Here is a 26,901-nt window from a genome sequence, read left to right on the forward strand (position 1 = left end):
CTCAGCACTCAGGCCTGTGTGGGGACACTCAGCCACCGTGGGTACACTCAGCACTCAGCAACTGCTGGGACACTCAGTACCCCCCCATGCCACACCCAGTGTCTGCTCCTGTCACCCAAGAAGAATGCTAGGTGACCTGAGGCACAGGGCTAGGTCTTGGAATTTGCCACATTCCAGCCACCCATTGTCCCCACCCTCACTCTCTGCTGCCCTTTATGCAGACACCAACTCCAGATCTCAGGACCAAGCCCCTGAAGAGGACCAGTGGACATTAATGAAATCCCAGACTCTAACCCCCAATCCCCCCAGGCCTAGGAGACCATGCCCCCCAGAAGACCCTGAACCCAGGTGTAGGAGACCCTGACCCCCAGGAGACACTGACCCCCCAAGTCTAGGAGACCCTGTCCAGGTCTAGGAGGCCCTGACCCCTAGGAGGCCCTGTCCCCAGGTCTAGGAAACCCTGACCCCCAGGAGATCCTTTACCCCCAGTCTATGAGACCATGTTCCCTAGGAGACCCTGAACCCAGGTCTAGGAGACCATGTCCCTCAGGAGACCCTGTTCCCAGGACTAGAAGACCCTGACCCTTAAGAGACCTTGTCCCCAAATCTAGGAGACCCTGACCCCCAAGAGACACTGACTCCAGGTCTAGGAGATCCTGACACCCAAGAGACCCTGTCCCCAGGTCTGAGACCCTGACCCTCAGGAGCCCCTGTACCCAGGTCTAGGAGACTCTGACCCCTAGGAGCCCCGACCTCCAGGAGACCTGGGTCCCCAGGTCTATCTAGGAGACTCTGACCTCCCGGAGATCCTGACCCCCAGGAGACCCTGACCCCAGGTCTAGGAGGCATCTCTGCTGCCGCCTTTGATCTCGGCCCCGCCTGGTCTCTTGTCCTCAAGTTCTGACCACAGCAAGGCCACTCGTCCCTGTCCCCAAATGTCTCTGGGCTCAGAGGAGAGGACCCTGCCCCCATCTACCTTCCCCTATCCATCTGAACCTCACTCCTGACCTTTCTCTGACCCACTCCACCTGAACCCTCTTCCACCTGAGCTCATCCTCCACTTGATCCCTCCTCTACCTGACCCTTCCTCCTGATCCCATCTCCTGACCCCTCCTCCACCTGACCCCTCCTCCACCTGAACCCTCTTCCACCTGAACCCTCTTCGACTTGAACCCTCCTCCTGACCCCAGTACCCCTCCCCTCACCCCTGCACAGACACGGACTCCTCCCTCCCTCCCCCCCACAGGTGTGCTGAGTTCCGGTACGGGGTCGGATCACGCGGGTTCGGAACTTTTTGTGCTTTTCTTTTCTCTTTTTTCCTGTCCAGTGCTCCGCCGGTGGGCCCTGGCCTTCCCGCCACTGCCGCTGCACTGCCCGGGCCACCGCGCCCGGGAAGCCCTAGCCCCGCCTCTCCCTGCAGCCCCTCCCCTCCCGCAGCCCCGCCCCTCTCAGGCCCCTCCCCTGGCCCCGCCCCACAGGAAATCCAGGCCCTGCCCACGTGCCACACCCACGCCTCCAAGCCTCACAAGCACCGCCACCACGGAGGGGGTGTTGGCGGGAAATCCCGGCCCCGCCCCGCAGCCCACCCCGCTGGCCCCGCCCACGGGCGCTCGCCTTAACCCCTCCTCCTCCCCCTCTGTCACTCTTCTCCCGAGATTGGCCCTGGGCTACGGACTCCCAGGACCATCACCGACGCATCCTGCAGCGCTGGCCCGCCACAGTTGGTCAGCTGCCTGCTGCTGGGTCGCCTCTCGGCGTAGGGCGGGCGGGGCCTCTGCAGGGACCAGGGCGTGGCCTGCAGAGAGGGGCGGGGTCTTCTGGCTGTGCAGGAGCAGGGCGGGGCCTGCGGGGCTCTGCCGGACCAGGGCGGGGCCTGTGGGGAGCAGGGCGGAGGCAGCAGCGCTGTGCAGGAGCAGGGCGGGGCCTGCGGGGCTCTGCCGGATCAGGGCGGGGCCTGCAAAGCGGGGGCGGGGTCTTCTGGGTGTGCAGGAGCAGGGCGGGGCCTGCAGGGCTCTGCCGGATCAGGGCGGGGCCTGCAGAGCGGGGCGGGGTCTTCTGGGTGTGCAGGAGCAGGGCGGGGCCTGCAGGGCTCTGCTGGACCAGGGCGGGGCCTGTGGGGAGTGGGGCGGAGCCAGCACTGCTTTGCAGGAGCAGGGCGGGGCCTGTGGGGAGCAGGGCGGAGCCTGCGGCGCTTCAAGAGCAGGGCGGGACTGGGGAGCTATTGCAGGGCTACTGCAGGGTTCCCAACGTGCAGACAGGGGCCGGACCCCATGCTGGTGACCCCGACCCTCCCCCGGAGCCCCAGGAGCTTTGACCAACTTCCCAAAGCTATGAGAGGCATAAGGTTATGGAAGAATTGTTGAGGAATTGGTTATAGGTGTAGGGTTGTTGATGCTAAGGGCAGGGTTAAGTTTGGGTGTTTTAGGGCTACTCAGGGTGGAAGTTAGAATTAAATTTTTTCTTATGGATCAGAACTAGGTTAGATCAGGAGCTGGGTTTTCGATTAGCCAAACAGAGCAGGTTTGTATGAAGAGCTAAGTTAGTGTTAGGGTCAATGTTACCGTAGATAATGGATTGGTTAGAGAATGGGTTAGGGATGTGGTGAAGTTAGGAGTTATGGAAGGGATTAGCATTTGGATTATGGAAGGGTCAGGCTAAGGTTAGGTTTATAGAGTACGTGTTTGGGTACTTATACATTGGGGGTATATGTAAGGTTACATGTGTTGTGCACACTTCAGGGTACAGGTAAAACTTGAAGTACATGTTAGAGTACTTGTAGGATACATGTAAGTGTTTAGAGCTTGTATTAGAGTACATGTTTGGATGTGTGTTAGGCTTACAGTTTTTTAGAGTATGTGTCAGGGTGCTTGTTAGAGTACATGTTAGGGTATATGTTAAGGAGACTGGAATGAGCAGTCAGCTGTGCTTTCACTCTGTTTACACACCTGCCATGCGTACACATGTGACGGTATGGGTGGGGATTGAGTGCTATGTATCTCTGTGTGGAAATTGGACCCAGCTTAAGCAGGTTTGATGAAAGAAGGCCATCACCTCCAAGGATGCAGGTAAGTCTGGTAAGTATCAAGGTGTGGGTGGGGTTGGGATTAGGTTAAGGAATTTGGTTTCCAGGAGTCTGGGGTGGTGACAGTAGGGGCTAAAGTTACTAGGGCTACTGTTGTTAGGATTGGTCTAGTTTGGGTTAGGGATCAAGTATAGGGTTGTTGATGTTAATGGTAGGATCAAGTTTTGCTTAGGGTGCCTGTACCCTTAACATGTACTCTAAGCTACTCACCAATCTTAGGCTTAACCCCAAGCCATTTGCCAACTCAGAGCCATAGAATACCTGTGTGTCTAATACATTCAGCATCCCTAACCCATCACCCATAGCTAGAGGAGGAATAGGGTTAAGCACTTGGGTTGTTGAGAAATAGGGTAAAGGAATAGGATTGTCAGTGGTCAGGGGTGATGTTAATGTTTAGGGTTGTTAGGGATACTGTTTTTAAGGTTGGTATGATTGAGGTTAGATTTCAATTGTAGTGTTTTTGATGTTATGGGTATATTTAGGGTTCATGTTAGGTTACTGACTATGTTAGAGTACTTGTTATCATCCATGTTAGTGGTTAGAATACATGTTAGGGTTAGGACATGAATGTGTTATGGTATGTGTTAGGGTGCATGTAAGAGTACGGTTTAGAGGATGTGTTAGCATACTTTTTACCTTATATGTTAGGATTTAGAGTACATGTTAGGATATGTGTTAGGATACGTGTTAGGGTTAGGGTATGTGTTAGAGAATATGTTAGGATTTGAGTTAAGGTTAGGGCATGTGTTCGGATATGCATTAGGGTACATTAGGGGACACGTTAGAGTGCATGTTAGGTTTAGAGTACTTGTTCAGGTACTTGTTGATATACATGTTGGTGGTTAAGGTACGTGTTAGGATATATGTGAAGAGTGAGGCTATGTGTTAGTGTTAAGTTACGTGTTAGGGTTAGGGCATGTATGAGGGTACAGTTTAGGATTAAGCCGTGAGGTTGGTATGGTTCTGTAAATATGAGGTACTTGTTAGGGTGCGTGTGAAGTACAGTACGTGATAGTGGTCAAGATATGTGTTGTGGTTAGGATATGTCAGGATATTTGTTAGAGTATATGTTAATGTATATGTCTGGGTACTTGTTAGGGTGCATGTAAAGTTTGGAGCACATGGTAGTGTTAGGGTACATCTTAGCACACACATTATGGTTTGGGTATATGGTTAGACTTTGGCTTAGGGTATATGTTAGGGTAATGTGCTTGTTCAGAATATAGATGAGGGTACTTGCTATGGTATATGGTAGTGTTTAGAACATGTTAGGATATGCATTAGGGTAGGCATGTATTAGGGTATGAGGGTTTATTTGGGGTACATGTAAGAGTACCTGCATGGTTTAGAGTACTTGTTAGGGTACTTGCTAGGGCGCATTAGTGTTTAGAGTACTTGCTAGGGTTCATATTAGGGTACATGTATGTTTAAGAGTACATGTTAGTGTTCTTGTTAGGCTGTTAATACTTTGAGTATGTGTTTGGGTACAGGTTAGACTGTATGGTAGAGTTAAGGCACATGGTAGGGTGTGGGTTAGAGTTATTGTTTTGGTTAAGGTTAGCACACCTGTTAGGGTATATTAAGGTATATGAATACATGTTAGTGACTTATATTAGGGCACAAGTTAGGAAACATGTAAGGTCCTTGCAGAGTTAGAGTTCATGTTGGGGTACCAGTTGGGATAATTGTTAATGTTTAGAGTACATGTTTATGGTATGTATTAGCGTTATGGCACTTGTTAGGTTACGTGTTAGAGTATGTGGTAAGGTTTGTAGTAGGGTATGTATGTTAGGCTTTGGATGAGGGTGTGTTTTAGGGTATGTATTAAGGTACATCGGTGATACATATTAAGGTGCATGTAAGGGTACCTGTATGGTTTAGAGCATGTGGTTGGGTAATTGTTACTGTATGTCTTAGTGATTAGGGTATTTGCTAGGATAGATGTTAGGGTTCTGTGTTAAAGTACACATTAGGGTATGTTTTAGGTTTAAGCTGTCTGTTAGTGTTGGAGTACATTTAGGGGTACATGTTAGTGTGCATGTAAGGATACTTGTGTGGACAGTACATGTCCAGGTAGTTGTTAGGGTTTGAGTACATGTTAGGGCATATGTTACTGTTCAGGAATGTGTTAGATTGTCACATGTGTTAGGGTATCTCTTAAGGTTATTATTTGGGTTAGAGTTAGGGCATGTTTGAAGTACTTGTTGGTGTTCATGATTCCAGACCTGTAGATTTACAGTGTGTGTCCAGTCAGTCCAATGGCCTTCAGCAGTCATGGGGTTTTACTCAGAGTCCTTGCCCTGTTGTGCTTGAAGGTGTGGGTCCTGCTAGGCCTAACTTTGGGTGAGACAGGAGATTCGAATGAATGGTCATCTGTGCTTTCACTCTGTTGACGCACCTTCCATGTGAGGATATGGTTGGGGATTGCATGCTATGTTTCTCTGGAAACTTTGGTCCACCTTAAACAGGTTTTGTTTGGGTGATGGTATGTGTTAGGGCATATGTTAGGGTATGTGTAATGGTTAGGGTACTTGATAGGAATTTATTAGTGTTAATAGTATGTATTAGGGTTAGGGCACCTGTTAGGTATGTGTTAGGGCACAAGTTATGGTATGGGTAAGCATACTTCATAGGGGAATTGTTAAGGCACATGTTAGGGTTTGGGCACACATTAGGCTATGTGGTAGAGTACATGTTAGGTGTATATAAGGATATCTGTGTGGATTAGAGTAGTGTTAGGGTATATTAGGGTGCATGTTAAAGTACATGTTAGGATTAAGGTACAGCTTGGGGTTAGTACATATGTGAGGTACATGTAAGGGTATATGTATGGGTACTTGTACATTTTAGAGTATGTATTAGGGTACTTTTGACAGTATGTATAGGTGGTTAGGGTACATGTTATTTTATCTGTTAAGGTCAGGGTTTTTGTTTTGGTTAGAGTATGTTAGTGTACATTCAGGGTACATGTAAGGGTTACCTGTGTGGGTTATAGAGTATATGTTAAGGTACTTGTTACCATGTGTGTTAGTGTCTGGAGCATGTTTAGTGTGTTAGAGTGAAAATACTATTGGAGAAGCTGATAGGGTTAAGACATGTGTTAAAGTTAAGACACATATTAGGATTTATATTACTTTGGGGTACATGTTACAGTATTTGTAAAGGTACTTGTGTGGTTTACAGTATGTGCTCAGGTACTTGTTAGGATATGAGTTAATGTTTTGAGTACATTAGGAATCATTTTAGGGCATTTGTGGTACACATGTTATTGTACATATAATACATGCGTGACTTGAAGTACATGTTAGAGTATTTGTTAGGGCATGTGTTAGATTTAGGGTACATGTTAGGTTTACATTGATGGTTTGGGTTAGGCAACATATTAGGATGTGTGTTGGTATACGTGTACGGTACTTGTTATGGGTGTAAGATTTAGAGTATGTGATAGTGATTAGAATGTGTGCTATGGTTAGAGTATATGTTAGGGTATCTGCTAAGGTTTATGTTATGGTTGGGGCATACATTAGTGTATTCTTGTGGTACATGGCAGGGTCCATGTAAGAGTAATCGTTACAATACATGTTAGTGTTTAGAGTATATATTATGGTGTATATTATGATAAGAATAAGGTTTATGGTACACTGCTGGTTTGTGTTAGTCTTAGGCCGTGTGTTAGGGTTAAGGTATGTGTTAGGGTATATATTAAGGGTACAGGTTAGGGTATGTGTTAATACACTAAAGAAGTAGATGTTTGGGTGTATGTAAGGGTGCCTGTAAGGTTGAGAGTTAGGGTAATTGTTCCTGTATGTGTTAGTAATTAGGATTCAAGTTAGGGTTAGAGTATGTGTTAGTGTTAAGGTATGTGTTAGGGCATATGTTAGAGTGCATTTGGGGTACATATTAGGGTACATGTAGGGATACTTGTGTGGTTTACAGTATATGTTTAGATATGTGTTAGGGTTCTAGTACATGTTGGGATTAAGGTATGTGTAAGGGTTAGCACACATGTTAGGGTATCTCTTAGGGTTATGATTTGGGTTAGAGTTAAGGCATGTTTGAGGCACATGTTAGTGTTCAGGATTCCAAACCTGTATGGTTTAGAGTGTATGTTAGGCCACTCCCATGGCCTCAGCTGTTGTGGGGTTGGTTTGCTCAGAGTCCTACCCTGCTCGATGTTGTGGGCCCTGCTATGCCCAACTTTGGGGGAGACTGGAGACTGGAATGAGCAGTCAGCTGTGCTTTCATTCTGTTTACACACCTGTCATGCATGCACATGTGAGGATATGGGTGGGTATTGTGTGCTATGTATCTCTGTGGAAATTGGACCCAGCTTAAGCAGGTTTGAGGAGAGATGGCCATCTACCTCCAAGGATGCAGGTAAGTCTGGTAAGTATCAGGATGTGGGTGGGGTTGGGATTTAAGTTAAGATTTTGGTTTCCAGGAGTCTGGGGTGGTGACAGGAGGTACTAGTGTTACTAGGGCTACTGTTGTTAGGGTTGGTCTGGTTTGGGTCTTGGTTCAGGTATAGGGTTGTTGATGTTAATGGTAGAGTCAAGTTTTGCTTAGGGCACCTGTACCCTTAACATGTACCCTGAGCCACTCACCAATCTTAAGACTAACCCGAAGCCATTTGTTAACTCAGATCCATAGAATAACTGTGTACCTAATACATTCAGCAGCCCTAACCCATCCCCCTGAGCTAGGGGAGGAATAGACTTAAGGACTAGGGTTTTTGAGAAATAGGGTAAAGTAATAGGGTTGTTAGTGGTCAGGGGTGATGTTAGTGGTTAGGGTTGTTCGGGCTACTGTTTTTAGGGTTGGTATGATTGAGGTTAGAGTTTAAGTGTAGGGTTGTTGATGGTTCAGGTAGGATTAAGGTTGGGTGTTGTTTAGGCTACTCGGGATGGAGGTTAAGTTTTTAGTTATGGTTCATAAACTGGTTAGAATAGGGAAAAAGTTATGATTAGGGTCAGTGTTACAGAAAGACAGTGGATTATGGTTAGTGAATGTCTTAGGATTAGGTATCTGTGAAGTTAGGAGTTACAGAAAGGGTTATTTAACACTTGGGTTATGGAATGTCAGGTTGAGGGCTAGGGAAGTGAATAGAGAACACAGTAGAGAAAGGGAGAGGTTGGGGACTCTGTTAGGGGAAGTGTTAGGATAAGTGTTTAGGAAAGGTGCAGGGTTAGGTAACGAATGAGGAAGAACTTTGTGGGATGGGTTAGGGTTATGAAGTAGATTATGGAACAGGTAATGTTTAGGGGACCTGTTAGGAAAGGGGTAAGAGTTACAGTTAAGTACTGTGTTAGGTTTTGGGAGTGGTTATGCTTGCTGAACATGTTATATGGTTTTGTATGAATTTGAGTTACTGAACAGTTTAGGGTAGGGCTAAAGATTGATGAGTGGCTTTGGGTGTGTTAGGGTGTGGGCTTTTTAGAGTGCAAGTATGGCTCAGAGTGTATGTTGGTGTACCCGTTAGGGTTCATGTCAGAGTTACAGTGTTATTTTATGTGTTGGTGTATGTTCAGGGCATATGTCAGATACCTGTATGGTTTAGCCTATGTGTTAAGGTACTTGTTTTTGTACATGTTAGTGGTTACAGTATGTGTTAGGGTTATGTGTCAGGGTACATGTTAGGATGCACGTAAGGGTACCCATATGGTTTATAGTATGTGTTAGCATACTTTTTACCTAACATGTTAGGCTTTAGAGTGCATGTTAGAGTGTTATGGAATATGTTAGGTTTAGGATTTGAGTTAAGGTTAGGGCATGTGTTAGGATATGCATTGGAGTATGTTAAGGGACATGTTAGAGTGCTTGTAAGGTTTAGAGTGTGTGTTTAGGTACTTGTCGCTGTACATGTTAGGGTGTGTGTTAGGATATGTGTTAATAGTGAGGCTATTTGTTAGGTTATTTGTTAGGGTTAGGTCTTGTGTGATGGCACAGGTTAGGGTTAAGCTACATGTAATGGTATTGTTCGTTACATACGATGTACTTGTTAGGGTGCATGTCAGGTTTAGAGTATGTGGTAGTGGTTAAGATTTGTGTTGTGGTTAGGATATGTGTTAGGGTATTTGTTAGGGTTTAGATTAGGGTTAGAGTACATGTTAATTTTTGCATAGATAGTTTGGGTACTTGTTAGGGTGCATGTAAATTTTGGAGCACATGGTAGTGCTAAGGTACATCTTCATGTTATGGTTTGGATACATGGTTAGGCTTTGGCTTAGGGTACATGTTAGGGTAGTGTACCTGCTTAGAGTATATATGAAAGTACTTGTTATGGTACATGGTAATGTGTTAGAGTGCATGTTAGGATATGCATTAGGGTAGGCATGTATTAGGTTGTGACATGGGTTTAGTTGGGGGTACATGTAAGGGTACCTGTATGGTTTAGAGTACTTGTTAGGGTACTTCCTAGGGTGCATTAGTGTTTAGAGTACATGCTGTGGTTCATATTAGGATACATGTATGTTTAAGAGTACATGTTAGTGTTCTTGTTAGGCTGTTAATACTTTGAGTATGTGTTTGGGTACACGTTAGATCATATGATAGAGTTAAGACACATGGTAGAGTATGGGTTGGGATTATGGTTTTGTTTAAGGTTAGTGCACCTGTTAGGGTATATTAAGGTATATGTTTGGTAAGAGTACATGTGAGTGTACTTATTAGGGCATATGTTAGGAAACATGTAAGGATACTTGCAGAGTTTAGAGTACATGTTAGGATAATTGTTAATTTTTAGAGTATGTGTTTAGGGTATGAGGTGTATGGTATACAATTGTCAGGCTACATGTTAGAGTATGTGGTAGGATATGTACATTAGGATTGGATTATGGCGTGAGTTAGGGTTAGAGCACATGTTAGGGTTCATGTTAGGTTATCTATTAGATTATCACACATGTTAGGGTATCTCATAGGGTTATGATTTGGGTTTGAGTTAGGGCATGTTTGAGTTACATGTGAGTGTTCATGAATTGATACCTGTATGGTTTTGAGTATGTGGTAGGGTACTTATTAGGGTTTGGGTACATGTTAGTGTTAAGGTACGTGTTAGGATGAGCACATGTTAGGATATCTCTTAGGATTTTGAGTTGAGTTAGAGTCAAGGCACATTTGAAATATGTGTTAGTATTCATGATTCCAAATCTGTATGGTTTTACGGTGTATGTGTAGCCAGTTCAGCAGTTGTGGGATTGTTTAGCTTAGAGTCCTTCCCTTACCATCATTGATGTGGTGGGCCCCGCTGTGCCTAACTTTGGGGGAGCCTGGAGCCTGGAATGAGCAGTCAGCTGTGCTTTCATTCTGTTCACACAACTGCAATTGCATACACATGTGAGGATATGGGTGGGGATTGAGTGCTATTTATCTCTTTCTGAAAATTTGGGCCTACCTTAAGCATGCTTTGTTAAGGTTATTGTATGTGTAATGGCACATGTTAGGTGCATGTAAGGGAACCTGTGTGGATTAGAGTACTTGTTGGAGTACATTAGGGTGCATGTTAAGCTACATGTCATGGTTGAGGTACATGTTTGGGTTAGTGCATGTTTGAGGTACATGTAAGGATATATGTATGGGTATTTGTATCTTTTACAGTATGTATTAGGGTCCCAACTGTTACAGTACATGAATGTTCTTAGTGTACATGTTATCATATATATTAAGGTCAGGGTTAGGGTATGTTAGGGTACATTCATGGTGCATGTAAAGGTTTACCTGTATGGTTTATAGAGTACACGTTAGGGTAGTTGTTACCATATGTTTAGTGTCTAGAGCATGTTTTAATGTGTTAGAGTGTAAATACCATTGGAAAATGTGTTGTAGTAGAGATTTGTGTTAAATTTAGGGCACGTATTTGGGTACATATTAGGTTACTTTGGGGTACAAATTACAGTGCATGTAAGGGCACTTCTGCGGTTTTGAGTACATGTTAGGGTACTTGTTAGGATAAGAGTAGAGTATGTGTTAGGGCATGTTTGGTGCACATTATTGTACATGTAATTGTACACACATGACTTGAAGTCCATGTTAGAGTAGTTGTTAGGGCATGTGTTAGATTTAGTGTACAAGTTAGGGTTACCATTACGGTTTGCATTAGACAACATGATAGGATGTGTGTTGAGATGAGTTTAGGGTACGTGTTAGGGTGTATGTAAGGTTTATAATATATGATAGTGGTCAGAATATGTTCTATGGTTAGGGTATATATTAGGGTATCTGCTAAGGTTTATCTCATGGTTAGGACATGCATTAGTGTATGTTTGTGGTACATGGTAGGGTCCATTTAAGAGTCCCTTGTATGGTTCAAAGTACATGTAAGAGTAAGTGTTACAGTACTTAAGGTACTTGATAGGATGTTAGTGTTTAGAGTACATGCCATGGTACGTGTTATGGGTCTATGTTAGAGTTAGGGGATTAGGGTAAGGGTACCTGTTAGGACACATGTTTGAGTATGTCTTATATGTTAGGATATATGTTAGGGTACATGGAATGTAGGGGTTAGGGTTATGGTATGTGTTAGGTTAGGATACATGTTAGAGCGAAGGCACATGTTAAGGTATGTGTTAGAGTTAGGAGTTAGGATATGTGTTAGGGAAGCTGGTAGGGCTAGGGGCTATGTTAAGGGTAGAATGATGGATCGTGTTAGGATTAGGAAGCGTGTAACAGGGTTAGGGAACATGTTAGATAGGGAACCTGTTTTGGTCAGGGTGAGGGCAGTAGTTAAGGTTTGGGTTAGGGTTAGGGTTACAGAGCATGTTATGGTTAGGATTAGGGACTATTCTAGGGTTAAGAAACCTGTTAGAGTTAGGGAACTAGTTTGTGAACGTGTTCTGGTTAGGGTGAGGGAACTAATTATGGTTTGGGAATGTGTTCCTGTTGGGGTTATGGAAGTAGTTAGGGTTTATGAACATGTTACAGTGTAATGTGTTAGGGTTTGGCAACATTCTAGGGTTAGGAAACTAGTTAAAGTTAGGGTTTAGAAACCTGTTCTTGTTGAGCAAACTAGGAGTTAGGAACATATTTTGGTTAGGGAACTACTTAGGCTTGGGCAACATGCTATGGTTAGGGTTAAAGAACATGCTACGAGTAGGGTTAGGGAACATTCCAGGGTTAGGAAACCTGTTAACGTTAGAGAATGTATTAGCATTAGAGTTAGGGTTAGGGAATGTTAGGGTTAGGGAACATGTTAGCATTACAGAACCAGTTAGGGTTAGAGAACTAGTTAGGGTTTGGGAATATGTTAAAGTTAGCATTAGGGAATGTGTTGGGATTAGGGTTAGGGTTAGGGAATGTGTTAGGCAACTTGTTAGGGCACATGTGTTCGAAAGTTAGAGAACTAGTTAGGGTTTGGGAATATGATAAGGTTAGGGTTCAGGAATTTGTTAGGATTAGGGTTAGGGAACATGTTAGGGAATGTGTTAGTGTTAGGGAATTAGGGATAGAGATCTAGTTAGAGTTTAAGAATATGTCAAGGTTAGGAAATGTATTAGGATTAGGATTAGAGTTAGGGAATATGTAAGAGGTAGGGAACTTGTTAGGGAACATGTTAGAGAACTACTTAGGGTTAGAGAACTAGATTGGGTTTGGGAAAATGTTAAGGTTAGGATTAGGGTTAGGGTTAATGAATGTTTTAACCTTGGGGAACTTCTTAGGGAATGTGTGAGGGAACTCCTTTTAGCGCTAGAGAGCTACTTAGTTTGAGTTTGTGAATGTGTTAAAGTTAGGATTAGGGAATGTGTTGAGGTTAGGAAATTTGTTAGGGAAAGTATTAGGTCACATTAGGGTTAGAGAACTAGTTAGAGTTAGGGAAATGTTGATTTTAGGGTTAGGGAATGTGTTAGGATTAGGCAATGTTATGGTTATGGTTAGGGAAGGTTAGGGTTAGAGAACTTGTTAGGGAACAAGTTAGGATTAGAGAACTAGTAGGGTTTGGGAATAAGATAAGGAAATGTCAGGATTAGGGAACTTGTGAATGTGTTAGGGAACATGTTAGCATTAGACAAGTAGTTAGGGGGTGGAGAACTAGTTAGTTTTTGGGGATGTTAGGGTTAGGGAATGTGTTAGGAATAGGGAATGTATTAGGCTTAGGGAACTTGTTAGGGAATGTTAGAGTTAGAGAACTAGTTAGTGTTAGAGAACTAGTTAGGGTTTGGGAATGGGAATGTTAGGAGTAGGGTCAACGAATGTGTTAGGGAACTTCTGCAACTTGTTAGGGAACATGTTAGAGAACTAGTTAGCATTAGAGAATTAGAGTTTGGGAACAAGAGTTTGGGAATATGTTAAGGTTAGGGTTAATGAATGTGTTAGGGAACTTCTGGAATGTGTTGGGGAACATGTTAGAGAACTAGTTAGCATTAGAGAACTAGTTAGGGTTTGGGAACTAGTTAGTGTTTGGGAATACGTTAAGGTTAGGGTTAACAGATGTGTTAGGGAACTTCTGGAATGTGTTAGGGAACATGTTACTGTTAGAGAACTAGAGTTAGAAAGCTAGGATTTAGGAATAGATTAGGGTTTGGGAATTCCTGGAAGGTGTTTGGGAACATGTTAGTGTTAGAGAACTAGTTACAGAACTAGTTAGGATTTGGGAATAGATTAGGCTTTGGGAATATGTTAAGGTCAGGGTTATGAAAAGTATTAGGGAACTTGGTAGGGAATGTTAGGGAACATGTTCTGTTAGAGAACTAGTTAGCATTAGAGAACTAGTTAGAGAACTAGGTAGGGTTTGGGAATATGTTAAGAGTAGGGTTAACGAATGTGTTAGGGAACTTCTTAGAGAACTAGTTAGCATTAGAGAACTAGTTAGTGTTTGTGAACTAGTTAGGGTTTGGGAATATGTTAAGGTTAGCGTTAACAAATGTGTTGGGGGAACTTCTGGCACGTGTTAGGGTTAGGAGTTGGGGTTGGGGTTAGGAGTTGGGGTTAGGGTTAGGGGTTAGGGTTAGAGGTTAGGGGTTGGGGTTGGGGTGAGGGTGAGGGTTAGAGGGTGAGGGTTAGAGGGTGAGGGTTAGAGGGTTAGGGTTAGAGTTAGGGTTAGAGGTTAGGGTAGGGGTTAGGGTTTGGGGTTGGGGTTAGGGGTTAAGGTTAGGGTTGTTAGGGTTAGGGGTGAGGATGAGGGTGAGGATGAGGGGTAGGGGTAAGGGTTATGGTTAGGATTGCTAGGGTTAGGGTTAGGGGTTAGGGTCAGGGTGAGGATGAGGGGTAGGGGTAAGGGTAGGGTTAGGGGTAGGGTTAGGTTAGGGGTAGGGCTAGGGGTGGGGGTAAGGTTAGGGTTAGGGATTAGGGATTTAGGGTTAGGGGTTGGGGTTAGGGTTAGGGTTAGGGGTTAGGGTTAGGGTTTGGGGTTAGGGTTGGGGTTAGGGTTCGGATTAGGAGTTAGGGTTAAGGGTTAGGGGTTAGGGTTAGGGGTTAGGGCTGTACCTCACTCCTGTGCCTGCAACAAGCCTGGCAGTACCTGTGTGGCATGCCCATGATCACATAGTCCACGCCATGATCAGCACCTCACAGTCTTCCAGACCAAAGTACTTCTCAGAGGACCACTTGCGTTGCAGGAACTCCTCAAACCTGGACAAGGAACCAAGCACATTGAAGAGCAATGTCTCAAGAGCTAACCCTAACATCACCATTAGATGTTCCTAAATGACAAGAGGATACTCTGAAGATCAACTCTACTCACTTGGCCATCTGTATGCAGCTGTGGACAGCCCCATGGCCATCCACCCTTGCTGACAGGCCCATATTAGGCCCATAACCACAGACAAGCCATGGACCCCTGGGAGTCTGTGTTCCACAGTCCCAGCACTGCCGGACCTCTGGTCTAATTCACGGGAAGGGAGTGGCCTGGAGCTGGAGATTCCTCCAAGTGGAGATTTCTCCAAGTGGAGATTTCTCCGCCCTGCCCGCTCCCCCCGCCCCGCCCCGCCCGCTCCCCCCGCCCCGCCCCGCCCGCTCCCCCCGCCCCGCCCGCTCGCCCCGCCCCGCCCGCTCCCCCCGCCCCGCCCGCTCCCCCCGCCCCGCCCCGCCCGCTCCCCCCCGCCCCGCCGTGCCCGCTCCCCCCCCGCCCCGCCCGCTCCCCCCGCCCCGCCCGCTCCCCCCCGCCCCGCCGTGCCCGCTCCCCCCGCCCCGCCCGCTCCCCCCGCCCCGCCCGCTCCCCCCGCCCCGCCCCGCCCGCTCCCCCCGCCCCGCCCCGCCCGCTCCCCCCGCCCCGCCCCGCCCGCTCCCCCCGCCCCGCCCCGCCCACTCCCCCCGCCCCGCCCTGCCCGCTCCCCCCGCCCCGCCCCGCCCGCTCCCCCCGCCCCGCCCCGCCCGCTCCCCCCGCCCCGCCCCGCCCGCTCCCCCCCGCCCCGCCCCGCCCCGCCCGCTCCCCCCGCCCCGCCCTGCCCGCTCCCCCCGCCCCGCCCCGCCCCGCCCGCTCCCCCCGCCCCGCCCCGCCCGCTCCCCCCGCCCCGCCCGCTCCCCCCTGCCCCGCCGTGCCCGCTCCCCCCGCCCCGCCCGCTCCCCCCGCCCCGCCCGCTCCCCCCGCCCCGCCCGCTCCCCCCGCCCCGCCCCGCCCGCTCCCCCCGCCCCGCCCCGCCCGCTCCCCCCGCCCCGCCCACTCCCCCCGCCCCGCCCCGCCCGCTCCCCCCGCCCCGCCCCGCCCGCTCCCCCCCGCCCCGCCCCGCCCGCTCCCCCCGGCCCGCCCCGCCCGCTCCCCCCGCCCCGCCCGCTCCCCCCGCCCCGCCCGCTCCCCCCGCCCCGCCGTGCCCGCTCCCCCCGCCCCGCCGTGCCCGCTCCCCCCGCCCCGCCCCGCCCGCTCCCCCCGCCCCGCCCCGCCCGCTCCCCCCGCCCCGCCCCGCCCCGCCCGCTCCCCCCGCCCCGCCCCGCCCGCTCCCCCCGCCCCGCCCGCTCCCCCCGCCCCGCCCTGCCCGCTCCCCCCGCCCCGCCCCGCCCGCTCCCCCCGCCCCGCCCCGCCCGCTCCCCCCGCCCCGCCCGCTCCCCCCGCCCCGCCCTGCCCGCTCCCCCCGCCCCGCCCGCTCCCCCCGCCCCGCCCCGCCCGCTCCCCCCGCCCCGCCCCGCCCGCTCCCCCCGCCCCGCCCCGCCCCGCCCGCTCCCCCCGCCCCGCCCCGCCCGCTCCCCCCGCCCCGCCCGCTCCCCCCGCCCCGCCCCGCCCGCTCCCCCCGCCCCGCCCCGCCCGCTCCCCCCGCCCCGCCCCGCCCGCTCCCCCCGCCCCGCCCGCTCCCCCCGCCCCGCCCTGCCCGCTCCCCCCGCCCCGCCCGCTCCCCCCCGCCCCGCCCCGCCCGCTCCCCCCGCCCCGCCCCGCCCGCTCCCCCCGCCCCGCCCCGCCCGCTCCCCCCGCCCCGCCCCGCCCCGCCCGCTCCCCCCGCCCCGCCCTGCCCGCTCCCCCCGCCCCGCCCGCTCCCCCCGCCCCGCCCTGCCCGCTCCCCCCGCCCCGCCCCGCCCGCTCCCCCCGCCCCGCCCCGCTCGCTCCCCCCGCCCCGCCCGCTCCCCCCGCCCCGCCCGCTCCCCCCGCCCCGCCCCGCCCTGCCCGCTCCCCCCGCCCCGCCCTGCCCGCTCCCCCCGCCCCGCCCCGCCCGCTCCCCCCGCCCCGCCCCGCCCGCTCCCCCCGCCCCGCCCGCTCCCCCCGCCCCGCCCGCTCCCCCCGCCCCGCCCCACCCGCTCCCCCCGCCCCGCCCGCTCCCCCCGCCCCGCCCGCTCCCCCCCGCCCCGCCCCGCCCGCTCCCCCCGCCCCGCCCCGCCCGCTCCCCCCGCCCCGCCCGCTCCCCCCGCCCCGCCCGCTCCCCCCGCCCCGCCCCGCCCGCTCCCCCCGCCCCGCCCGCTCCCCCCGCCCCGCCCCGCCCGCTCCCCCCGCCCCGCCCCGCCCGCTCCCCCCGCCCCGCCCCGCCCGCTCCCCCCGCCCCGCCCGCTCCCCCCGCCCCGCCCTGCCCGCTCCCCCCGCCCCGCCCTGCCCGCTCCCCCCGCCCCGCCGTGCCCGCTCCCCCCGCCCCGCCCCGCCCTGCCCGCTCCCCCCGCCCCGCCCCGCCCGCTCCCCCCGCCCCGCCCCGCCCGCTCCCCCCGCCCCGCCCCGCCCGCTCCCCCCGCCCCGCCCGCTCCCCCCGCCCCGCCCGCTCCCCCCGCCCCGCCCCGCCCGCTCCCCCCGCCCCGCCCCGCCCGCTCCCCCCGCCCCGCCCCGCCCGCTCCCCCCGCCCCGCCCCGCCCGCTCCCCCCGCCCCGCCCCGCCCGCTCCCCCCGCCCCGCCCCGCCCGCTCCCCCCGCCCCGCCCTGCCCGCTCCCCCCGCCCCGCCCCGCCCGCTCCCCCCGCCCCGCCCCGCCCGCTCCCCCCGCCCCGCCCCGCCCGCTCCCCCCGCCCCGCCGTGCCCGCTCCCCCGCCCCCGTGTCCTTCCCCCCGCGGACACTAACAATAACTCTGTTTCACGTGCATGGCTCTAGGTGGCCAATTTCTTTGAGCAGCAGCAGAAGTTCTATCCTGTTTCTAATTTCCTCACCCTCGTGTTAACCAGGGCTCCTCGTGTTTTCCCCCAGTGGGTGGAAGATCCTGACAGACGTAGCGCTGGTAGTGGGGGGCTTGGGGGACTGCGGGGGGCCGCAGCGGAGCCCAGCCCTCGCCTGTGGGCTGGCCGCGTGCCCATGCAAAGGGTCTGCTGACCGGCCTCCGCCGGCAGGAGGAGGCCCTGCGCCGTCAGCCAGCGAGAGCAAGGGGCTCTGCCAGCCCTGCGGGACTTCTGTTTTCTTTCTGCTTATGTGGTGCTGAGGAATCGAACCCAGGGCCTCAGGCGTGCAAGGCAAGCGCTCTGCCACTGAGCCACCTACTTTTTAATGTTAAGGGTTGTTTGGATAGGTGAGGTGAACTGAGTGTAATCATTTAGTGTGGTGAAAAGTCAGGCTGATGGGTTAGAATGGGGTGAAGAGAAGAGAACACGTGGAAAATAAGCACTTTCCATGGCACTGAGTGAGGATGAACAGTCATTCCCTACTAATTAGTAGGTGAAGAAGAATTTCATATCAACGACTTTTGGGATATCAAGTTATAGAGATTTGCATGTTTGGTGGAAGAATAATTTCGGCATTGTCAGCGATTAAGGCTTTGCAGGTAAGGACTGCCGATGTTGACACTATAACTGTCATGCTAGCCACTCAGGAGGCTGAGATCTGAGGATCACAGTTCAAAGCCAGCCTGGGCAGGAAAGTCCGTGAGACTCTTGTCTCCAATGACCCACCAGAAAACCGGAAGTGGCGCTGTGGCTCAAGCGGTAGAGCGCCAGCCTTGAGCTGAAGAGCTGAGGGGCAGCGCCCAGGCCCCGAGTTCAAGGATTCGGTGATCGCAGGACGGGACTGCTCTGGGTTCGGGCACCGAAGTCTGGAGCAGGTCCACACAGAGGCCAGTCCGTCTCACGGCGCGGAGGCGCTGGGACCTCCTCAGGGCTTGACGTGTCCCTGTGTCCTGGGCAGGAGTAGTGGCAGCTTCAGGCGAGGAGGAGGAGGAGCAGAGCACTGCGGGGAGGGGCGGACAGGGGCGGGAGCTGGGGGGGAACACGATCACAGTCATGGGTTAAACACCTGGCTAACCGCTTTCCTAAAATCTTTTTATGTTCTAAAAACAAAAGAGAATTGTTTTAAACTTGTAAACATTCAAGTCACTAATAATTAGTTTTCTGGTATAAAATGAAAGCAACATAAAGAAGATAACTGCACCACTACAGTTAAAAGGTTTTAAATTCTGAATTATCTTGTCTGATAAAAATATATGCCAATACACTAAATATTCAATGAAGACCCAAGGTATAGAATATTAAAATATACTTTTTTCAGACCAACACCAGAAATATCTTTAGTTTCTGTAATACTCATTTCAACAGACAAGTTAAAATTAATTCTAATTAAAAAATCACAAACTCTACAGAAATCATTGAAGATATTTCCAAACAACTCTTGAGTACATTTGGATATCGAAGTCAGGCAATTCATTTGGAAGAATACCATGAGAACCCATGAATTTTTACAGTAAGACACTGATACCTACTTTGTATTGTAAAAATATTTTGTATCTGACACAAAGGATGGACTGGCATTTTTGAAATTTAAGAAAATTAACCAAACCATTAAGACTGAAGAAGAATTTGTACCACTTTCCACAACTTCAAAGAGGTAGTGATAAATGCTTGTCCTTCTGGCAATATCAAATGCAGTTTCTTCCAAGTTGTTCCTCAGACCTGGTTTGATATAGTGGTTCATCAGAAGGAATTCCAGAGTATCTCTGCTATCTGTATTCCCAGCAGCAAGGTGCAAGGAGGTCAAGAGGCCTTTAGTTTGGGCATTGATATCTGCATCATGCTGAAGTAAGAAGGAAGCCACTCTGGTGTTATTCCACTTACAAGCACTGTGCAGGGCCATACAGCCATCCACAGTTATTGCATGAATATCTGCTGCTTGAGCCACCAACTCATGGATAATGTCTAAGTGTCCACTGTAGGCTTCCTGATGAAGAGGGGTATACTCATTGTCATCCCTAGTATTCACATGAGTGGCCTTTTCAGAAAGTAGTCTCCGCACTGTAGTAAGCTGAGAAAGAAAGATACATATATACATACACACACACACACACACACACACACACACACACACACACGTATATAATTCAACTCAAAGCAAAAAGAAAATTAAACTAACTTGTGGCTTTTTTTTTTTTCTGGTCATGGGGCCTGAACTCGGTGCCTGGGTGCTGTCCCTCAGCTCTTCAGCTCAAGGCTAGCGCTCTACCACTTGAGCCACAGCACCATTTCCAGCTTTTTCTGCTTATGTCATGCTGAGGAATCGAACCCAGGGCCTCATGCATGCAAGGCAAGCGCTCTACCACTCAGCCACTTTCCTAGTCTGACTTGTGGCCTTAGACTCAAGTAAAAACAAACCAACCCCCAAAATTTGTTATCAGATGACTTTAGAATAAAAACAATTTATGATTTCTGTATTTGGAGAAGAGGAAAGTAACTTCATAATGAACATGTGTTAGTTATTTTTGAATGTGATTATCTAATATCAAACCATATTTTTATTTAAGATTCAATTAGGGCCTATTTCCTAAAGTTTTGACCAGAGAGAAATAATGCAGACTATAACTATATTTAATAATTTTCATCTGCAAAAAAGTGATTCATGTTTTATGAAAGGATTACTATACCAATATACATGGCATATAGAAGTTAAAAAATGAAACTTCTCTTAACAGAAGAATAAAATAAGAACAAGAAAAATTCAGGGATTTAAGGGTTCAATTCCTTTTAAATACAACTTTATAAACATGTTTTTAGGAAGTGGTTTTCAGTTTGATCTTTTTTTTTTTTTTTTTTTTTTTTGGGTCCAGTTGTGGGGCCTGAACTCTGGGCCTGGGCGCTGTCCCTCAGCTCTTCAGCTCAAGACTAGTGGTCTACCACTTGAGCCACAGCGCCACTTCCAGCTTTTTTCTTTTTGCTTATGTGGTGCTGAGGAATCGAACCCAGGGCCTCAGGCATGCAAGGCAAGCGCTTTACCACTGAGCCACCTTCCCAGCCCCTGATCTATTAACCTCTAGTACATTGCAGTGCACATTGAAAAGTTCCACAAAATGTAAAATGCTTTTATAGGGATATGTGAGGACTGGTTTTTAGTGTTAACATCCTCCCTGTCTTAAATGGTACTTAACTAGACGATAATGATTAGCTATAACTGATTTGAAATATAAAGGATTTAAAAATACATGATAAGGGGCTGGGAAGGTGGCTCAGTGGTAGAGCGCTTGCCTTGCATGCATGAGGTCCTGGGTTCGATTCCCCAGCACCACATAAGCAAAAAGAAAAAACGCCGGAAGTGGCTCTGTGGCTCAAGTGGTAGAGCGCTAGCCTTGAGCTGAAGAGCTGAGACACAGCGCCCAGGCCCAGAGTTCAGGTCCCATGACTGGAACCCCCCAAAAAATACATGATAAGACAACTGCTTATGAGGTTTGTAATTAACCTTAAATAATATTAAGATACCTTAATTTGTGCTTTTTTTGTACGTTGCTTCATTTGATTCTCATTAACCTGAATAAGCAGGCAAATATTGTGATGGCAGCTTCAAAGACAAGAAACTAGAGGTTCAAAAATTGTGTAAGCCTAAAGATACAGTTCAAATGGGGGTTGGGGAAAAGATCTTCTAACTATAAAACCGATGACTCTCCTACTATGTAATGGTCCTTGGCTTCTTAATTTATTTTTTACTGGATTATTTTGGGCAGCCCAAAGAAGCAATTTGCTTGGATCCTTCTCCATTTTTTTTTCTTGCAATAGATACCACTCTTCACTTTTTTCATCTTGTTCCTCATCTTCATCAGAATTGCCTAACCAGACTTTGAGTGGGAATGGGGTGTCCATGTGTTTTCAACAGTTCAAGTTGGTTGAAGTGGTCAGAAAAGTCCAGTGAACTTTCTGCATCTGTTTTTTCATCATGATTTATTTTCTCTTTTTCCATTTTTACTATTCTAAATAAAAGATATTTTATATACTAAGGTAGACTTCTAGAGATGAATTACGTCTGCTTTATTTTGTTCATCAAGATCTGAAAACAAATTTCTTTTTTAGCAAAATGGTAATAAGAGTATATAACAATCTCGCACATACAGAGGATCTAAATTCTGGTGGTTTTGTCATGATACTCATTAAATACTAAATACTGGAACTGATAGAGGAAAGTATGCATGATTCTTGTGATCCAGCTCTTTTTATGTTTATTTTTTACACTGTTAATGGTTTAGATAAGATGTTTTATGTTAAAAGTGATGTTTGAGGGCTGGGAAGGTGGCTTAGTGGTATAGTGCTTGCCTTGCATGCATGAGGCCCTGGGTTCGATTCCTCAGCACCACATAAGCAGAAAAAGCTGGAAGTGATGCTGTGGCTCACATGGTTGAGTGCTAGCCTTGAGCTGCAGAGCTGAAGGACAGCGCCCAGGCCCAGAGTTCAGCACCCACGACCCCTTCCCATGTATATCTATATATATCATGGAAAGAGCAGAACATTTGTGTGTTATTTCCCTAGGGTTGCTCTGACACACCACTGCAGACTGGGTGGTTTAGAGATCTGTGTTCATAGCTCTGAAGTTTAGCAGCATGGAATGAGTGTCTTCTGGGCCACATTCCCTCAGGAGGTACAAGGCACAGTGAGTTCTAGGTCTTCTCTCAGCTTCTGACCCTGTGAGAGCAGAGTGACATCTCTGCAGAGGATCATCCCTGGGTGCATTTCTGGGACCCAATTTCTCCCTTGTAGGGGCACAATAACAACAGGAACTGGAGTTGATCTCCTGCCAAAAGCCCATTTCCATATAAGGTCACATTCCCAGGTACCGGGTGATGAGAGCATCCATATATGAACTTTGGGAGCACGACCCATTACAATGTTCCTGCCTCTGCCGGCAGCCTCTACCTCCCTACGGACCTCGTGGCTCCTCTGGGGCCCCATCTCCTTCCTGGCACCCAGCAGATCACTGCTGGCTGTGACTGCTGGCCTGAGCTGACACTGAGATAATTCATTGAGAGCTGGTGTGGGGCGAAGGGTCTCCTAGACTGTTAAGGTCCCAGACTGTGTGAGGAAAATTAAGCCGAGAAATTGATCCTTTACTAAAAACAGAGGCCATGAAGGGAGACCTTAAAACATATTTCACACGGACTTACGCCCTATGTCATAGCCTTCCCAATTAGAGCAGTGCCTGCCGTGCAACGTTGTGCATCCCACCCCGTGATCGATTGCCTCCTGCTTCAAGGGAGTTGATGCCTCGGTGTGCACATTGTGTATCCTCCTGTAGCTATCTCTGTAATAAAGCTCCTGTAGCTGTCTTTGTAACAGCCCCCAGCTTCAAGGATGCAGGGCTATATGACATCATGTTTCTAGAATATACAAACCCCAAGAGTAAGAATATCCACTTGCTTTGTGTGGAGACCCCAAATTTGCCCGCCAATTCAAGCCAGAATGATAGGTTAGTTCCAACAGTTCCTAGGAGTCGGACTGTAGCCTATTGGCCACGGACATAAACATGCAACCCTTATGTGGTGTTACAATCCCATTGGCCACCTGTGCGTGGCCAGGCTGGACTATGTGGATGTTGCCTTTAAAAACCCTAGCTTGTGGGCAGTTCGGGGTTGCAGTTTCAGCTCCTGAGTCTGTGCTGCATTCCTGGCCTGTTAGCTCTCCACTTCCCCAATAAAGTCATCTTTTTTTTTTAATTTTTTTTTTTTTTTTTTTTTTTGGGTCTGGTCGTGGATCCTGAACTCTGGGCCTGGGTGCTGTCCCTCAGCTCTTCAGCTCAAGGCTAGCACTCTACCACTTGAGCCACAGCGCCACTTCCGGCTTCTTTTTGCTTATGTGGTGCTGAGGAATTGAACCCAGGGCCTCAGGCATGCAAGGCAAGCACTCTACCACTGAGCCACCTTCCCAGCCCTAAAGTCATCTTTTTACGTGAGGCTGTCTGAGTGGTGGACTCCTTTCCCTGTAACACTGGGTCAAGACTGCTCTGGGGTTCGGACACTACAGTTTGCAGCAGGATCAGACAGGCTAGTCTGTCTCTGGCACTGAGGCTTTGGGACACTTCATCAGGGCTTCAAGTTTTACAGTGTCCTGGGCAGAAGTAGCTGCAGCTACAGGCTAGGAGGAGGAGCGGAGCACTGCAGGGGTGGGGCAGGAGCAGGAAGTGAGCGGTCCAGGGGCGGGGCTTGTGGGAGGCCAAGGGTCCTGAGGACAGTGTGCATACCTAGAGCACCATCTGGTGGGAGGCAGTGGTCACTGCACCTCTCTGGTCCTGAGATGAAGAGGATCATGTGCAGGCCTAGAGCACCATCTGGTGGGAAACATTGGTCACTGCATCCCCTGGACCTGAGAAGAGGAGGATCATGTACACAGCTAGAGCACCATCTGGTGGGAAGCAGTGGTCACTGCACCTCTCTGGTCCTGAGATGAGGAAGATCATGTGCAGGCCTAGAGCACCATCTGGTGGGAAACATTGGTCACTGCATTCCCTGGACCAGAGAAGAAGAGGACGGTACACACACTTAGAGCACCATCTGGTGGGAATGAGCGGTCACTGCACCCCTCTGGTCCTGAGACGAGAAGGATCATGTACACAGCTAGAGCACCATCTGGTGGGAATCAATGGTCACTGCACCCCTCTGGTCCTGAGAAGAAGAGGACAGTGCACACAGCTAGAGCACCATCTGGTGGGGAGGAGTGGTCACTGCACCCCCTGGACCTGAGAAGAGGACAGTGCACACACCTAGAGCACCATCTGGTGGGGATGAGTGGTCACTGCACCCCTCTGGTCCTGAGACGAGGAGGATCGTGTACACAGCTAGACCACCATCTGGTGGGAATCAGCACTCACTGCACCCCTTGGTCTTGAAGAAAGGAGGATGGTGAGCATGCCTAGAGCACCCTCTGGTGGGAATCAGTGTTCACTGTACCCTAGTCCTGAGAAGGACAGTGCACACACCCAGAGCACCCTCTGGTGGGAATCAGTGTTCACTGCACCCTAGTCCTGAGAAGGACAGTGCACACACCCAGAGCGCCCTCTGGTGGGAAGCAGCCTCACTGCACCCCCACCCCCCTCACCCTGTCTTCAGGAGAAGATAATGATGAGCCTGCCTAGACACCTTCTGGGGGAATCAGCTCTCACTGCACCCTGGGTCCCGAGGAGAGCAGCAAGGAGCTCACCTGCCTAGTGCGCCCTCTGGTGGGAATCAGCCCTTAATGTACCCCAGGTCTTGAGAGGAGGAGGACAGTGTGCAAGCCTAGAGCGCCCTCTGGTGGGAATCAGTGCTCACTGCACCCTCTGGTTTTGTGGGAGGAGCAGAGCATGGAAGTGAGTGGTCCAGGGGCGGGGCTTGTGGAGGGGCAGAGTGATAGGGGTGGGGCAAGAACGAGTCCAGAGGCGGGGCTTGTGGGGAGGCAGAGCACAGGAGGGGTGTGGCAAAGGAGAAGTGAACGGGCCAGGGGCAGAGCTTGTGGGAGGCCCCGGGGTCCTGAGGAGGACGGTGCACACAGCTAGAGCGCCCTCTGGTGGGAAGCAGTGGTCAGTGCACCCCCTGGTGGTGAGGAGGACAGTGCACATACCTAGAGCGCCCTCTGGTGGGAAGCAGCCCTCACTGCACCCAGTGTCCTCCATGGACGGGGCACCTGCCTAGAGCACCTTCTGCCTAGAGCAGGGAAGTGTGCAGCCCAGGGGCAGGGCTTGTGGAAGAGCAGAGCACAGGAGCATTTTGGGTACATGTTAGGGTGCATGTAAGGCTCACTTAGAGTACACGTTAGGGTACTTGTTAGGGTACATGTTAATGTTTACCACAAATTTTAGAGTTGAGGTACATAGGGTGTTAGAGTTAGGGTACATGCTGGCGTATGGATGTCAGTCAGGGTACATGTTAGGGTGTGAGTATGGGCCAGAGTTAGGGTGTGTGATGGGTTATATGTTAGGGAACATTTTAGGGTACATGTATGTGTCAGGACTAGGGCCTGTGTCAGGTTACACATTTGGGATACACATAAGGTTAGCTGTATGGTTTAGACAATGTATTAGAATTTAGAGTATTTATTAGGGTATGTGCTACGTTTAGGGTAAATGTGAAGTTGTAGTTTGTTAGGGTACATTCAGGGTACATGTACAGTTTATAGAATATGCGAATGGGTACTTGTTACCATATGGGTTCGTGTCCAGAGCATGTTTAGTGTATTACAGTATATTGGGAATCTGTTAGGTTTAACATACATGTTAAAATAATGGCACATATTAGAGTATGTGTTTGAGTCCATGTTAGGGTATGTGTTAGAGTTAGGGTACTTGATAGGGGATTTGTTAGGGTTACGGTACATGTTAGAGTGTGTGTTAGGGCACATATTATGGTATGTATTAGAGTTAGCATACTTCACAGGGGATTCGTTAGGGTGAAGGTTCATGTTAAGACTATAGCACATGTTAGGCTATATGTTAGGGAACATTGAGGGTACATGTTAGGGTGCATGTAAGGATACTTGTGTGGTTTACAGTACTTGTTAGGGGATGTTAAGGTGCATGTTAGGGTACATGTTAGGGTTAGGTACATGTTAGGATATGTTTGAGTCATGTGTTAGGGTACATTTATTTTTTAGAGTACGTGTCAAGGTATTTGGGGTATATGTAAAGGTCAGAGTTAGAGTATGTTAGGTACATTCAGGGTACGTGTAAGGTTACCTGTATGCTTTATAGAGTATGTGTTAGAGTATTTGTTAGAGTATGTGTGTCTAGAGTATGTTTAATGTGTTAGAGTACTATTGGGAAATCTGTTAGGGTTAAAAGACATGTTAAAGTCAGTGCACATATTAGGGTGTACATTGGGTTACTTTCGGGTACAAGTTTGAGTGTATTTAAGGGTATTTGCATGGTTTTGAATAAGTGTTATGGTCCTTGTTAGGGTATGAGTTAGTGTTTAGAGTACATGTTAGCAAACAGGGTATGTTTTGTCACATGTTTGGGTACATGTATGACTTGAAGTACATGTTAGAGTACTTGTTAGGATACATGTAAAGTTTAGAGTGTGTGTTAGAGTACGTGTTTGGGTATGTGTTAAGGTTACAGTTATGGTTTGGGTTAGGCAACATGTTAGGAAGTATGTTGGGATAAGTTTAGGGTACTTGTTAGGGTATATGTAAGCTTTATAGTATATGATAATGGTTAGGGTCTGTGTTAACCAGTAGGGTACATGTTAGAGTATTTGTTATGGTTTGGCTTAGGGTTAAGGTATGTATTATGGTATGTTTGGGGTACATGCTAGTTTACCTATAAGAGTACCTGCATGTATTAGAGTG

General features: G+C 49.6%; 1 protein-coding gene across 1 annotated transcript; it reads right to left on the bottom strand.

Moving 5' to 3' along the window:
- Positions 1-1,667: 1,667 nt before the first annotated feature.
- LOC122101882 (ankyrin repeat domain-containing protein 49-like) lies at positions 1,668-21,740 on the bottom strand. Its single transcript, XM_042672360.1, is given in 5 exon segments — positions 1,668-1,954; positions 14,583-14,641; positions 19,167-19,633; positions 21,304-21,436; positions 21,438-21,740. Coding segments are annotated over 5 exon segments (1,062 nt in total). The 5' UTR covers positions 21,554-21,740.
- Between the last annotated feature and the right edge of the window lie 5,161 nt (positions 21,741-26,901).

The sequence above is a fragment of the Dipodomys spectabilis genome, unplaced genomic scaffold, assembly GCF_019054845.1.
Source record: "Dipodomys spectabilis isolate Male_0828 unplaced genomic scaffold, ASM1905484v1 ptg000699l, whole genome shotgun sequence".
Lineage (NCBI taxonomy): Eukaryota > Metazoa > Chordata > Mammalia > Rodentia > Heteromyidae > Dipodomys > Dipodomys spectabilis.